Source organism: Pristis pectinata, chromosome 4, assembly GCF_009764475.1.
Source record: "Pristis pectinata isolate sPriPec2 chromosome 4, sPriPec2.1.pri, whole genome shotgun sequence".
Classification (NCBI taxonomy): Eukaryota; Metazoa; Chordata; class Chondrichthyes; order Rhinopristiformes; family Pristidae; genus Pristis; species Pristis pectinata.
The window spans coordinates 91,927,175-91,941,036 of NC_067408.1; the positions used below are offsets into that span (position 1 = coordinate 91,927,175).

A 13,862-nucleotide genomic window follows, 5' to 3' on the forward strand; every position below is an offset into this window, starting at 1 on the left:
TGTGTGTTTGCTGATGACCATTGACTTCCATTTATTCAACGCCACAGTTTTAAAATTCTCATCCTTGTTTTCAAATCCCTACTTTTCTGTGTTATCTCCAAGTTCTGCCCTTTTGAGATCATCAGATTCAATCACTTCCCCATTGTCTACTATGCTCTCAGATATCATGGGCCCTAACTCTGGCATTCCCTCCCTGGATCTCTCTTTCTATTCTCCTCTAAGATACTCCTTAGAATCTACCTCTTTGACTATGTTTTTGATTATATGCCCTAATATTTTCTCAAGCAACTGAACATCCAATTTCTTCACTTGATAATATCCCTGCAAAATGCATAATTTTAATAGTTTTGGAATGTTGAAACATTCAAGGGCTCTGAAATGTCCGTATTCACTCACACCCCCACATGATCGCATCGTAGTGTGGAAAGTCCTTTTACTAAATGGAGCCTTGCCTTGAAGGATCAACCTGGCTTCCCCCACAAGTGGGGGGATTGTCTCTGGTAAATTAGGTTTTACTTTGGAAGGCAACAGTGAGCACAGGCAGCCAGCCATGAATTGTGCCCCAGTATATTTCTTTAATGTTTACCTGACATGAGAGAATGACATGAAAGCTGCAAATTAGATTCCAGGGGTGAAATTATGAACATTGACATTCAATTCACTACATAAGAAACCATGCAGCTCCTCTGGTTTTACTGCAATCGAACTCATGGCAACAGAATGAAAAAGTAAGCATAATCAAGTCCCACTTGCAAAAGAAACTACCTGGTTCCACCACTATGATTTGTGGTTTTGAACAGAATTTAGTTTGTGTACCTATGCTTCACACAGCAGTGCACCAGAAAAAACAATAAATCACAATTATATTGCACCTTTAACTCCTCCCAAAATTTAACAGAGACATGGGAAGAAATGGATGTTGAAGGAAAGAATGGAAGGTACAGAAAAATGCTGGTGAAAAGATGGATATTGTGAAGCATCTTGAAAGGAAGAAAGGGTGGTAGAGGGGGTTGCAGAGAGAAAGGACATTAATGTGGGCTGCAGTTCTAAGGTTCCAGATAAAGAACATTTATACATGTGAACAAATTGAGAACTATTTCTCACAGAGATATACTTCAACAGTTACTGCATTGCAAAATGAACTTAATCAATATATTCTGATTTGTTTATTTGCCTTGCTACAGTGTTTCCAATTTGCTTCATATTTATCCAAAATGGTCTTTTCCTTCTAGATAGATTAATCTTCCAGTAGTGGTGGCCTCAATCCAGATGTGCCATTTGATATCATTTCAGGAATCATTCTAGAGCTTGGAGAACTGAATGAGGTTCCTGTTGATCTCGGAGATATTTCTGCAACCTGTGTTGGAGAACGGGACATTGGAGATATGAGGCAAAACCCAACTGCGTTTCATACTCAAGCCAAGATCCTGTAATTCGAGGGAAATATATTTATTTCTTATGTGCCACACTCCATCACCTGGTTCTGTCTGAAGTGAGATCAGAGATCTCCAAAGCAAAAAGCTTACCACGAGGCTCACAACTGCTGTCACTTGGGAAACAGCAGTTGTCTGCTCCCATTGCAGCTGTTCTGCAAATCATTTCAAATTTTGTACATCATTTTTTATATCAGTGGTAATCTTGCAAAACCTTTTACCACACATAACATTCTACACAAGATGTATTACAATGTATGCTAATATTCCCAAAATTACTAAAATGAGCTATCAAGGACATTCATTTTACTAATTTTGGGAAAAATAAAGCACCTGTCTCTTGGTTGCAGGAGAATCCAGCATGTACAAACAAGCCCCATCCAAGCTGCATTTCAAGTCAGACTCCTTTGTGGTTTCTTTTAATGCATTCTGGTATTTAGTCAGTAAAGGCTACAATCTTTTTGAAGGATCTTACCAGACAAAGCCATTGATAAACGAAATTCATCATTCAATATCTGCAAAATATCTTTGACGCCTTCTTCACCCTAGTGATAAAACAAATGCACTTATAATTTCAAAATCATTTCTGCAAAGCCTTTGTATTTCGTAATTTCAGAGCTGCCGTGTGTATAAACATGCACTTCTCAGTTTTGTAGGTAAAAGCTATACTATTCGTCTCGGTTTGTCACATAAAGAAATGTTGATATTTCACCTGCCAATGCCACAGAGTTTGTCATGTAATCCTTATTCTTAAATACTGCCCAAATTAAAAAAAAATTAGTAGGAATGAAGGAATTCACACAACAGTTATATTGCAGAATAACACAGAGCTTGTGGACTATTGTAATCTAGATGCATATCTTGAGATAGCTTCAATAAATCACATTGGTCTCATTCTACCAATCTAAACAGTAACAGACTGAAAGGAAGTGAAGCGGTTAAGTGAATAAAGTGAAACTCGGAACTTGAGAGCAAGGGAATGGGGAGTAGTCAGAAATTTTGGGAGATTGGTCGGAATTGTGACATGGCAAATGAGTAAAGAGCAGAGGGATGGGGAGTGAAGAATAGCAACGTGAGCATTGGAGGAGGAGGAGAGATGAGGAGTAGTTGAAGAAAGTAGAAGAATGAGGTAGTGATGGAGGTCATTGATTGGCAATGTAAAACAAAGTCTAAGAGGATTTTGACTTACATCCCCTTACTTGTATCTGTTAACTGTACTTACCCCGTAAAAAACTCTTGACATATATTCTTTAAATCAGCAGTGCCTTATACAAAGTAGCTATTACTGGGTACACAGAGGAATGGAAGTATAGATTAAAAAAAAGATGCTGTGTGAAATTCACATTTCTATACTGTAAATCCTTTAATTTGCTACATTATCCTGATTGGGTATTTGTGTGATACAGTACTTAAGGGGTCAGGGGGAAGTTTAGTCCTCCCTGCCATTAAGGACAATTGTTCACCTGTTCTCAAATCTGCTTGGCCTCCATCAGATATTTAAGGATGCCCAAACTTTCCTCTAGCAGGGAGAAACGGAAACATGGAGAAGTCGAAGGTCGGCAGCAATAATGGACATAAAGCATCAATTAATTACCTTGAAGGCAAGGCCCCAAACCACAGGCCGACCAATAAAAACACACTTGGCACCAAGAGCTAAAGCCTTGAGCACATCACTTCCTGTACGGATTCCTCCATCCAAATAAACCTCAATTCTTCCTTGTACTGTCTCCACAATCTCTGATAGGGCATCTATCTGCAAACATTCAAACAAGCATTACTTGCTGTTTCTCAGTCCATCTTCTGCTTCGCATTAATTGTAATGGCATTATTTCTTGATTTGCTTATAATTAATTAAGAAGTGACAAACTTTAATCAAAGTTAAATGTTACAACATCTTAGGCTTCCTAGAAAGAAAAGGATTACAGATCTCCTTTTCTTGGGCAGTGAGGAACAAATCTCGTTGACCTGTCAATTTTACCTTAAGCAATTTCCTGCAGTGAAATCACTGTGATGGTTTTCCTGAAACACTATTAACTGTTGTTCCCTATTGCTGACAGTGCTGAAACCACTTCACCCACAATAGCACTACATCAGTCTGCATTAATCAATATAAGCTATCTTCACACTTTAAAAGATATTTCAGTAAAGCAGATTGCTGATGTGATATTACGTTTAAATTCTTCTTAAACAGTGCCTAGCTCAGTTAGTACCATTCCCGCTGACGTGGTAAGGTTATGGGTTAAACCCCTCTGCAGGATTTTAGCATATTATCAGGGTTGTTCTGAGACAGTGTTGGACATGCCTTTATGAGGTAACAACTGGATAAAATGTAGAAACTCCAGGCAATGTCTAAAATGGCTATAAACTGTCACATTTTGAGTAACAGAAGAGAGAATTCCCCAGCTGCCATAGCTACAGAACTTCTGCGCCATCCAACACCATCAAAAGCAAAATCATCTCGTTTGTTGTCTGCGTGAGCTTGTTTAGTGAAAATTGACAGGTGGTTGGAGTTTCATTCACAACTCCTTTGAAAATGAAGCAGTCCATGCCCGTGTGCAGCAAGAACTGGACAACAATTACATTTGGGAAGATAAACAGCAAATAATTTTCATGCCACACAAATTTCAACAAGATAGTGTGTAACGACCTATTCCCCCCCCCCCGCCCCCACCCCCACACTATCAAATTCAAGATGTACATTTACCTTTGACCAGAAATTTCACTGGACCAGCCTTATAAATACTGTGGACACAAGAGTACTGTAAGTCAGAGATTGGGTGGTTTGCAATGAGTGACTCATCTCCTGACTTCCTAGGTCCTTTCCATTATCCACAGGGCACAATTTGTGAACTTAATACACTGGCTGAGTAAGTGCAGTTCTAACAACACTCAAGGGACTTGACACCATTCAGGACAAAGCTTGATCACAAATATTCACTCTTTCCGAATTAACCAAGACTTTATTTTAGCAGTACCTCCCAAACCTGTGACCGTTTAGGACAAGGGAAAGAGGCACACGGGAACTTAATTAAAATCCTGGAACTCGCAACCCAACAGCAGTATAGAAATACTTTAACCACAAGATTGTAGCTCAGAAAGACAGCTCAGTGCCCCTTTCTCAAGGGCCCTGAGGTGTAAGCAATAAATGTTGGCCTTGCTAGCAATGTCTACAATTCTGTGAGAAAAAAGTCATGATATTTCCAGGCAAACCGTTGGTCATGGATGAAAATCACAAGAAGGAAATAAAGATGCAGCAAGAGAGAGCAAGAGAGACGGATAAACTGACCGTAGCTGGGCCTCCATCAAGTTGCCTGCCTCCATGGTTCGACACAATGATACCTTGGACACCGTGTTCCACTGCCAGCTCTGCATCTTCCTTGGTTAGAATACCCTTGATAATTATAGGCAGGCGAGTTAATGACCGAAGCCAGTAAATATCTTTCCAAGAGATTGATGGATCAAGAGAATTAGCAGGTACTCCATACACCTCAGCTCCATTAAATTCCTGTTGGGTTAAAGAATAATTACCTGTATCAGCATAGTACATGCAGTAGAAAGAGACTGTAGCTGTATGGTGAACTCAACATCAGGATTGGAGGAGCTGAGCATTTTGCCTCAGTACTTTAAACCTTCTTGGCTTAACTCTATTTCAAGTGGGACTAATGATCAGGATTGTATCGCTAGTTTCTAAACTTAATCTGCAGATTGCATTTCAATATTAGTTTTGTTGAATAAAAAATAGGTTTTACATACAAAATAACTGTAGCTTAAAGTGATTGATTTTAAGCTATAACTAGGGCTGCTTTTAACCGTGGACTTTTAAATTGTCGCACAAATAATAATGAATTTCATGGCAATGTGCATAAAAAGTCACTATCATAATGACGCATATGTAGGTAACAAACAATAGGTAGAGTTAGTGTGCACTGAGAAGTTCAGTATGTTTATTCAGGTGAGAATTATGATCAGTGGAAACAGAAAATGAGACCTAGAAATGGATTGTGTCTGAACTATAGAGCAACACAGTCAAGACAGCTGCTGCTTATACCTACTGATAGTGCCAAAAGGACCACCGATAATTCATCTGCCAGATCAGTTTCATTTTGTCGGGAACCTTCGGGCACCAGCTGTGGCCCGAAGGCAGTTTACCAGATGCATATGGAAGTGAGATATTGATGGAGGCTGACAGGTGTGTCAGTGGAGAGGAATTAAGGATGGAGGAGGATGACTAGGAGCTGTGAATGACCTACTGTACGTAACCAAGAGAACAATTGAGTCTCTTCTGGCTCCACATTTAAGGAAGTATTTAATGTTGTAATGTCTTCTTTGGTCAATTTAAACAACACTAATTTGGCTGCTCAGTATCTGAGAAAATCTGATAGCACAATATGACAATTTAATATTGCAAAAGGGTCTGAAATAGGTGCTTGGCCTGAGCCTGTCTATATCGTGGGTCACATAGCAGTTTTCAACACCTTGCCTAAAGACTGGGCACAATGGAACACTTAACTTTCCGTCATTACCTAGCTCAGCACACTGTCAGAACAAGGAGGAGATGGTGTGAAAAGAGTAGATGGGGAGGAACGTATCCCCTTTCCATCTCTCCTCAAAGTGCTGACTGTTTTGCCTACTTATTGTTCATGAGCATTAGGCCTTGCCCAAGTACAAGCCAATTAATGAGCAATCATCATCTCAACTGACCCTGCTCCTGTCTTCATCTGTATTTGGATACTTCAGTGGGATTTGTGCCAATCACGGGTGGGGAGACAACTTTCCCCTCCAAACAATGTGACGCTGAGGATACCAACATAGTTCTGCTATCATCCTGGCTGACAGCAGATAAATTTATGAAGTATCTTGAAAATTCATACCTCAAAAATGCCGTCAAAGTTTTTTACTTTGAGATGAGGTGGTAGCTTAAAGTTGTTCCTGATGTCATTTCTCCGCTTGCCAGTATAAGGAACATCCACAGTTAAGACAATGGCCTTGTATCCATGTGCCTCCACCCGGTGTATTAACTGCTCTGAAAGTTTACGGTTCCGGTAGACATAAAGTTGAAACCAACGAAATCCATTTGGAGCTGCTGCTGAAATCTCCTCCACTGAGCAGGTGGCGTATGTGCTGGCAACGTAACAAGTATTCATGGCTTCAGCAGCTAGAAGACAAACATTTTCATTTGTTCTAAGTGGACTGCAAGATTTTAGCATTCCTTTGTTCTGAAAAGATCGTGTTAGAATCGATTGATATCTTAGACACATTCATTTTCAGCTCAAGAAAAGTGATTGTTTTTTTCTTTCATGAATATTTAAGGTATTTTTTAAATCAGAAACTAATTTAGATATTTTGTTCACATAATGGTATCCTTGGAAAGTATCTTGCCTAAATTTGCCAAATATTTGTGCCAGGGTGCCTTGTGCTGTTATTATTACGCAGAATTTCAGGACACGGTGGCATGAGTGACTTAGACTGTGACTTACACCATGTCATAGCTGGTGGGACATTGGGCTGCTGCACCATTATCCTTGCCAAGAGAACTAAAAGCTAATTAGAATAACCACGCTTCCATTAAAATCAACATGAATGGACATTTTCTGCACTTAAGCCATTGGAGACCTTCATAATGGTGGCCAAGTTCCATTACATCACTTCCTGTTTGGGCCATAGAAAACCACAAACTTTTTAGTATCTTGAATTTGATGACTTATTTAATCATTCATCCTGGCAAGTAATAGAGAAAAAAAACCTGATAGCCAAAAAGCACATTAGTATTTCATTATACGGCTGTGCAAGCACATCTTTGTTCATAGTATCACAATCAAGAACATAGTTATCTTTTTAAAAGAAAATGTCGGTGATGAAGTACCACGGGCTGTACTCATCTCGCCGTCATGCCATGCCATGCAGTGGAAAGCAGTGGGTGCAATCCCTATCGGAAAACTGATCTCTGTGCCCTGGATTGTTGTTCTCGTGTCTGTTACAGAAACATCTCTTAGCATTCGGGGTCGCAGACGGATCCTGCAAAGTTACCAAATATTTGAAATTAGATTGAACTCTCTGATCCAAATAATTATATATCATCATTAATACCTTTCTTCATAAGCTAAACTGTCTCACTTGTTATAAGTTAGGTTCCTCCGGTTGGGTGCAGAGTATTGCCCAGGAAGAAGGCAGAAGCAAACGTGAAGGAAGAGTTAAACTTATTACTTATGTTGCACAATCTTTGTTCCATTTAGATGAATGGAATGAAATATCAGCAAGCAAGTGCCCCTACCTGATATTGCATCATGCCTCTGGCCTAAAAAAACTGTACAATTAAGCAAAATCTATTCCAATAATTCTTTGTAATTTCAGTAGAGCTTTTGCTTTATTGGAATAACCAATCCAATGTCATTAGTGTTAACCCTCACACCCATGGAACAAATGGGGTTTTGATCCCTGGTCCATCTGGATCCCAGTCTGAGCATGTTGACTGGCAGGGCCCTAACTGGAGGCTGCAATTTGTTGGGATATGTTTATGTTTGTCTTTGTACACTTATTTTTTTGTTTTCTCTTGCATGTTGATGGGTGGAGCAGACTGTGGTGGAACATTAGATCGACGAAACAAACTGATGTCTCATTAGCAACTGTCTTCTCTAGGCAGTCGAAGTGAAGTGTAGATAACATTAAGAAAAGAAATTACATTGAAGTGGTACATTATAGACACTCCTGACTTTCTGCCTTTACTAATATGATGGTAAGATTGTTTATCATTGATAGTGATTTATTACACTCCAGTGGATGCTGTCTGTGGGATCAAAGTCTTGGAGGAAAGAGAAACATTATGGGACCAAATGACCACAACAGCTCACTTGGCTGCTGATGAATTACCAAACATATCATGTTGGCTGATGCACTGGGACTTGTGCTGCTGCTCTCAGAATGCTTAACATACATGTGGCCAACTTCTTCCTCAGATGCGGCGTGTAAAGCCAGATATTTTAAAATAACAAAGAAAGGATTTTGTTAGGAATATGGCAAACTGGGAAGAACTTGGGAAATATTAAGAAAATATAGGTAGATTAACAGAAAAGAAGTTCAATCGAAATAACATGCACAATGAGGAAAAGCAATCATGAATGGGTAGCCATTGGCAGAATTAAAGTCATGTCAGGATGACAGGTCTAATTCCACATGCATTTTCACTATTAACATCTAATAAGTAGCAACACTGGGCTGTAAAGAGAGCTACAATATACTTTTTAAATGGTTCTCTGTGGTACTGCTACATGGATTTAAACAGCGATAATGCAGGTAGATTTGGCCTTGGGAAAGGGGAAATGAGTTTCTGGTGAATATTAAAACAAACATATTTTGTTTGTTGAATTTCTATAACATATTGTTTGAGCCATGTGAGGAGTAATAGATCCAAATTTGGGCATCCCATTATATTAAAGCCACAGAGACGACACATCAAAGCTTCAGAATAGTATCATAAATAAAAAGATACAATGAATCAAAATTAAATTTTTACTTAAACAGAAAAGATAAAGGGGATCTAATTGACATCTTTAAGATTTTGAGAAACTAGCATCATGTCACTCTGATGGAAGACCAAAGGCCTATTTCTCCTGCAATCCTATTATTAAAATTAACATGCAGATCACTGGACTGAATTGCAGCAGAAATGATCTTCAGATCTCCATGAGTAAAAATATACTCAGTTTCTCCTGGGCTCAATTAAGCCTGTAGCATTTAGAAACGTTGAGGCCTTTGTTGGGCTCTGATTAGAATTCTTGGCCACTTTTGAGATGGTTGAACAGGAATGGAAATGAAGGTATTTGTGAGGTAGCCCAGAAACTTCTCAGATATTGAGGTGAGGACGGTGGCAAGATGAAGAGTAGCCCTCCTTCCCAATGGATTTCTGCTGGTGTGTGCAATTCCATCAGAACTGGCTTCTGTCTGGATTCCTGCATCCACTGGATCATGCAAAAGTGACATCATGGAATCTTCTCTAACACACAAAGTTTCAGGCCCAAAGAATGCAGTGTTACTTAGAATTACAGCAAACCTGAAATTCCACAATTAACTATTTCTTTGGTGGATGAAAACTCAGAAATAGTCATTCACTAATTCCATGCTATCACCTAACCAAGTGGAAGAACTGGAGTAAATTACTGGGCTATGTGAAATATGTGAAATTTCATTTCCTATAATCTTTCAATACTGCATTATTCCACAATTCAGGCACTTGGCTCTTGCAAGGATTTGGGATAATACAAACCTTTTATAAGCCATCAGATTGTCATCTCTAGTACAGCACTCATCTGCCCCGGCAAGCGTAGTAATCCCAGGTGGTTTTGGTAAATGTTCTTTAGCATACATCTCAAAGTCAGACAGACATACCAAAGACATCTCTGGGTCACACAGAGAAGTTCTGAAACGATAATGGTTGCAGGAATATTTTAACACACACCTCAAACTCTACCACTATTACAGAAAGAAAAGACAGTAATGATTAGCATGATGCACAGAGTGAGAAAATGTATAATCTCAACTCACAAGTAGCAAGAGTTACTCAGGGATTAAATTTTTGCTTCTTAATCAAAACCCTTACTCCAAATATGCCCTGTGCAGAGACATATTTTAGTACATATTTTCAAATGCACAAGAATTTCTACCAACCTGTATTACCAGTGTTACTAAAACCCATGATAAGAATAAAATAAAACTGCAGCCTTATACTGAACAACACTTAGGAATTGTCCACAACTTTGCACGAACATTGGATGAAATTTTAAAAAATATAACAAGAAATAACAATTGCAGAAGTAAAATTTTGCAGAGACTAGAAATCTGAAATAAAGCCTATAACTGTGTTTCTTTCTTAGCAGATAATGTCTGCTGGGTATTTCCACCATTTTGAATGACAGCTGGAAAATAAATGCAAATCTGAAGAATGTTATTTGATATTGTTCACCTCACTGAGAGCTGCCTGAAAATTTTGTTTGGGTTCAGACAATTCTAATCTGTAGGCCATTCCAAAGAAGCTCCCTCTACAGAGGACATATGGGGTTTTGGGAACAGGTCAAAGTACTGGGAGCCTCTTCAATCAATCACACTGAAGAATCCTCACTGAACCATACAGTTTCCACACTGGGAGTTTAAACCAAAATTGTCAATTAAATTTAAATAATATACAAAATACAAGCTAAAGAGGATTAAGTAAGAGAAATGAAAAGACAGGCAGAAAAAATAAACATCTGTCTTAAAATCTTTTTTCTGAGATTCTACCCTTGTAATTACTTTTTCGGGCAGGGAGTTTGTTCAGCACTAATTACTATGTGTTATGCTGTTGAAAACACACCAACTCCTAAATGTACCAGCCCTATTTGTTTCAGTCTTTAATCCATGTAATTCTAGGCTTTGCAGTAATTTTGATGCCTTCTACCACCAAGGACTGCAAGTGGGTACCCCGTGGTGGTGAACCAGAGGTTGTTGTCCAAAGTACTGCAATGCTGGTGAGAGCACCATACTATGAAGATTGTCGCATTAAACATCGGAGTAGTTGGAATTCTAAGTAGGAGCAAAATTTTGGTAGTATAAAACACTAAAGGAAAAAGATCAGTGCTGCATAAATATACCAAAGCAAACACAGAATTAACATATACTACCACAGTGCTCCAATGTAACACAAAAATACAATACTGTCTTTGTTTAAGGCAGTGGTTAATCCTTGTCTAAATACTGTGTCCTCAGTTTTGATCACTTTACATAGGCAGTGATATGCAATTGGATTGACACCAGATGTTACAAACGTTCTTGGTTACAATGATACAGTTAGGGAAAAAAAAATTCAAGTTCAGGGAGATTGATTGAAATATGTAAGGTAGTGAAGTGACTTATTTGCATAGAAAATTAGGAAAACAGAAATGGAAAAATAATCCTTGAATAGCTAACAAACTTTTATTCTTGGTTATTGAATGTTTATTATTGATAAATTTATTGGCACTGAAGTTGTCAATGGAGAGCACCTAATGCCATCAGACGTTAAAGCACAAGTTATTCATGTGACATCCAGGAAAACAGGGACCTGGACCTGAATGAATAGGAATAGCAACCAGATACTTCCATATCCAATCACATTGAAGAACCGTGAAAGTAAAAGTACTGAGAAGGAAAAGTTAGTTGGAGTGGGTTAAATTAATGCCAAATTAAGCACAGAGAGCAAAAGAAAGAGGAAAAGAAAATTGAAGAGAGGGGAAAGGATATGAAAAGAAAAAAATGGCAGTAAAATATTAAAAGTTTCTGGTTTTATATTTTAAAATTTTTAATTAAATCCTTAAGATATGAGACTCTTGACATGTCATGGTGTAATTTTCAGTACTGGGGTGTGGGGGTCATCTAGCAGTCATTAAGAACAAACTTTGGATTGAGATAATGGATTTAGTTTATGACCACTGGACAAGTACAGCTACTTCACACCATTCAAAGCTCACTGATGATGAAGCAGACAGTAAGATGCCAATTTTATGAAGCTGATGGGTTGCCAGTGTGACTCAGACACCAGCTTTTCAATTATTTCAGGTCTACTGTGTATTTATGCTGTTTTAGCATTTATGCATAAACATTGAGGGCTGAAAATCTCACTGTGATTTTGAAGGCATTTAAACATTTTTTTGGTGGGAGGGATCCTGACATCACTGACAAGGACAGCATTTATTGCCCATTACTAATTGCTCTTGAGAAGACGGTGATGAGCTGTCTCTCGAGCTGCTGCAGTCCTTTTGGTGAAGGTATTCCACAGTGCTGTTGGATGGGGAGTTCTAGCATTTATTTCCTATTTTCTACATTCCTTCCTTAAATGTTCGCCACTGCCTATTCTCTGTCTGCCTTTCAATGAAGCTCCCAAACTACCACAACAAATGCCCTCCTCATACCTGTGCAGTTTCCTTTGTTTAAATTTAGGATTCTAGTTTTGGATTGAACAACTTCACTTCCCACCTTAATGAAGAATTATCATGTACGGTCACTCTTTTCTGAAGAATCCCTTACAACAAGGTTATTAATGAATCCCTTCTGATTATTCAGCAGCCAATTCAGGATAGCTTGTTCCCTGGTTGGCTCAATGTATTGGACTGAAAATAATTCCCATACCCACTCCAGGAATTCATCCACCACAGCATTACTGTTAATTTGGTTTGACCCATCCTAATGTAGATTAAAGTCACCTATGATTACTATAGTAGCCTTGTGACATGCATCACTACTTTCCTGTTTGCTGACATTCCCTATATCACCACTACTGTTGGGGGAGGCGGTGGAAAGGGGGGGCTATAGACAACTCCCACCTTTATGTTCTATCCCTAGGTGCTTCTTAGCTCCACCTGGACTGATTCTTCGTCTTGATTTTCTGAGCCAATATGCAGCCAATATTGCCTGCTTTCTTACTTTGCTATCAACAACAGCCTGTCTCTTTTCCTTTTTGCCTGTCCTTCCGAAATATTGAACATCTTTGAATATTGAGCTCCCAGCCATGTTCACCCTGCAGCCATGTCACTATAATGGAAATTATATTATATTTGTCCACATCTATTTCGACAACTAATTTGTCTAATTTATTAAAAATACTTCACACATTTATACTTGTATTTGTCTTTGTAACATTTTTGAACAGCCTAGTCTATTTCTCTTTTCTGGACCCTTTTTGTGCTCCATTTTGTTTGTATGTTCTTCCTGATACAGTTTGGTTCTCCTTAAATCAATCACTTTCCTTCATTGCTTCCTTCACCAGGAACTGCTACCTCCCTTAGTCATTCAGTTCACTAGAACGTTAGTGCTAACTTGCTCCCAGAATGTGATGTTGGGAGGGATTCAGCAGTGGTAATGCCATTATACGATAAGGGCAGGTCGTTACGTTACATACTTCTCTGAACATTCCCATTGCATTTTTATCCACTTTAAGCTGTGCAGGTTTTTAAATATCAGACTTCTGCAGATGACATTGAAAACCTCCTAGTAACAATATTCCATGAGAAAGCTATGCACAACTGAAAAGTCCATGGTTGTTCACTACTTTTACGTTAAGGCTCTTATGTTACTTATTAACTTGCAATCAATCACTCAATGGATTCTTACAACCAGATTCACAGCTTACTAATTCATTTTACCAATAATTGAATAGACAGTAAAAGAGATCAGTTTTACATATTTGTGCATTAGTAATGCATCTCCATGCTCAATTTTCCAACTTACACTCAGCCACAGAAAGCTCCACGCAAGGAATAATAACACGTAAAACGTAGCCCCAATGCTGAAATGGTCGTGTCAACCACCACTTAAAGTACCTCCTGTTTGTCAAATGCCTGTTTTTTCCAGCAGGCAATCTATTTAACTGCTACAGTATAATATCACTTACACAGCTGAACTGACCACTTAACTGGCTCAAATACA

General features: G+C 38.6%; 1 protein-coding gene across 3 annotated transcripts in view; it reads right to left on the reverse strand.

The window, feature by feature from the left end:
- Window positions 1-1,153: 1,153 nt before the first annotated feature.
- hao2 (hydroxyacid oxidase 2 (long chain)) overlaps window positions 1,154-13,862 on the reverse strand; it is a 57,799-nt gene continuing 45,090 nt past the window's right edge. For all 3 annotated transcript variants that reach the window (XM_052014186.1, XM_052014185.1, XM_052014183.1), the window contains exons 2-8: window positions 9,694-9,846; window positions 7,297-7,448; window positions 6,305-6,588; window positions 4,720-4,938; window positions 3,028-3,186; window positions 1,909-1,978; window positions 1,154-1,357 (exon numbers count right to left, since the gene is read on the reverse strand). In XM_052014186.1, the coding sequence (XP_051870146.1) occupies window positions 1,302-1,357; window positions 1,909-1,978; window positions 3,028-3,186; window positions 4,720-4,938; window positions 6,305-6,588; window positions 7,297-7,448; window positions 9,694-9,824 (1,071 nt within the window). In that variant the 5' untranslated portion in view covers window positions 9,825-9,846 and the 3' untranslated portion in view covers window positions 1,154-1,301. The remainder of the gene's footprint in view (window positions 1,358-1,908; window positions 1,979-3,027; window positions 3,187-4,719; window positions 4,939-6,304; window positions 6,589-7,296; window positions 7,449-9,693; window positions 9,847-13,862) is intronic.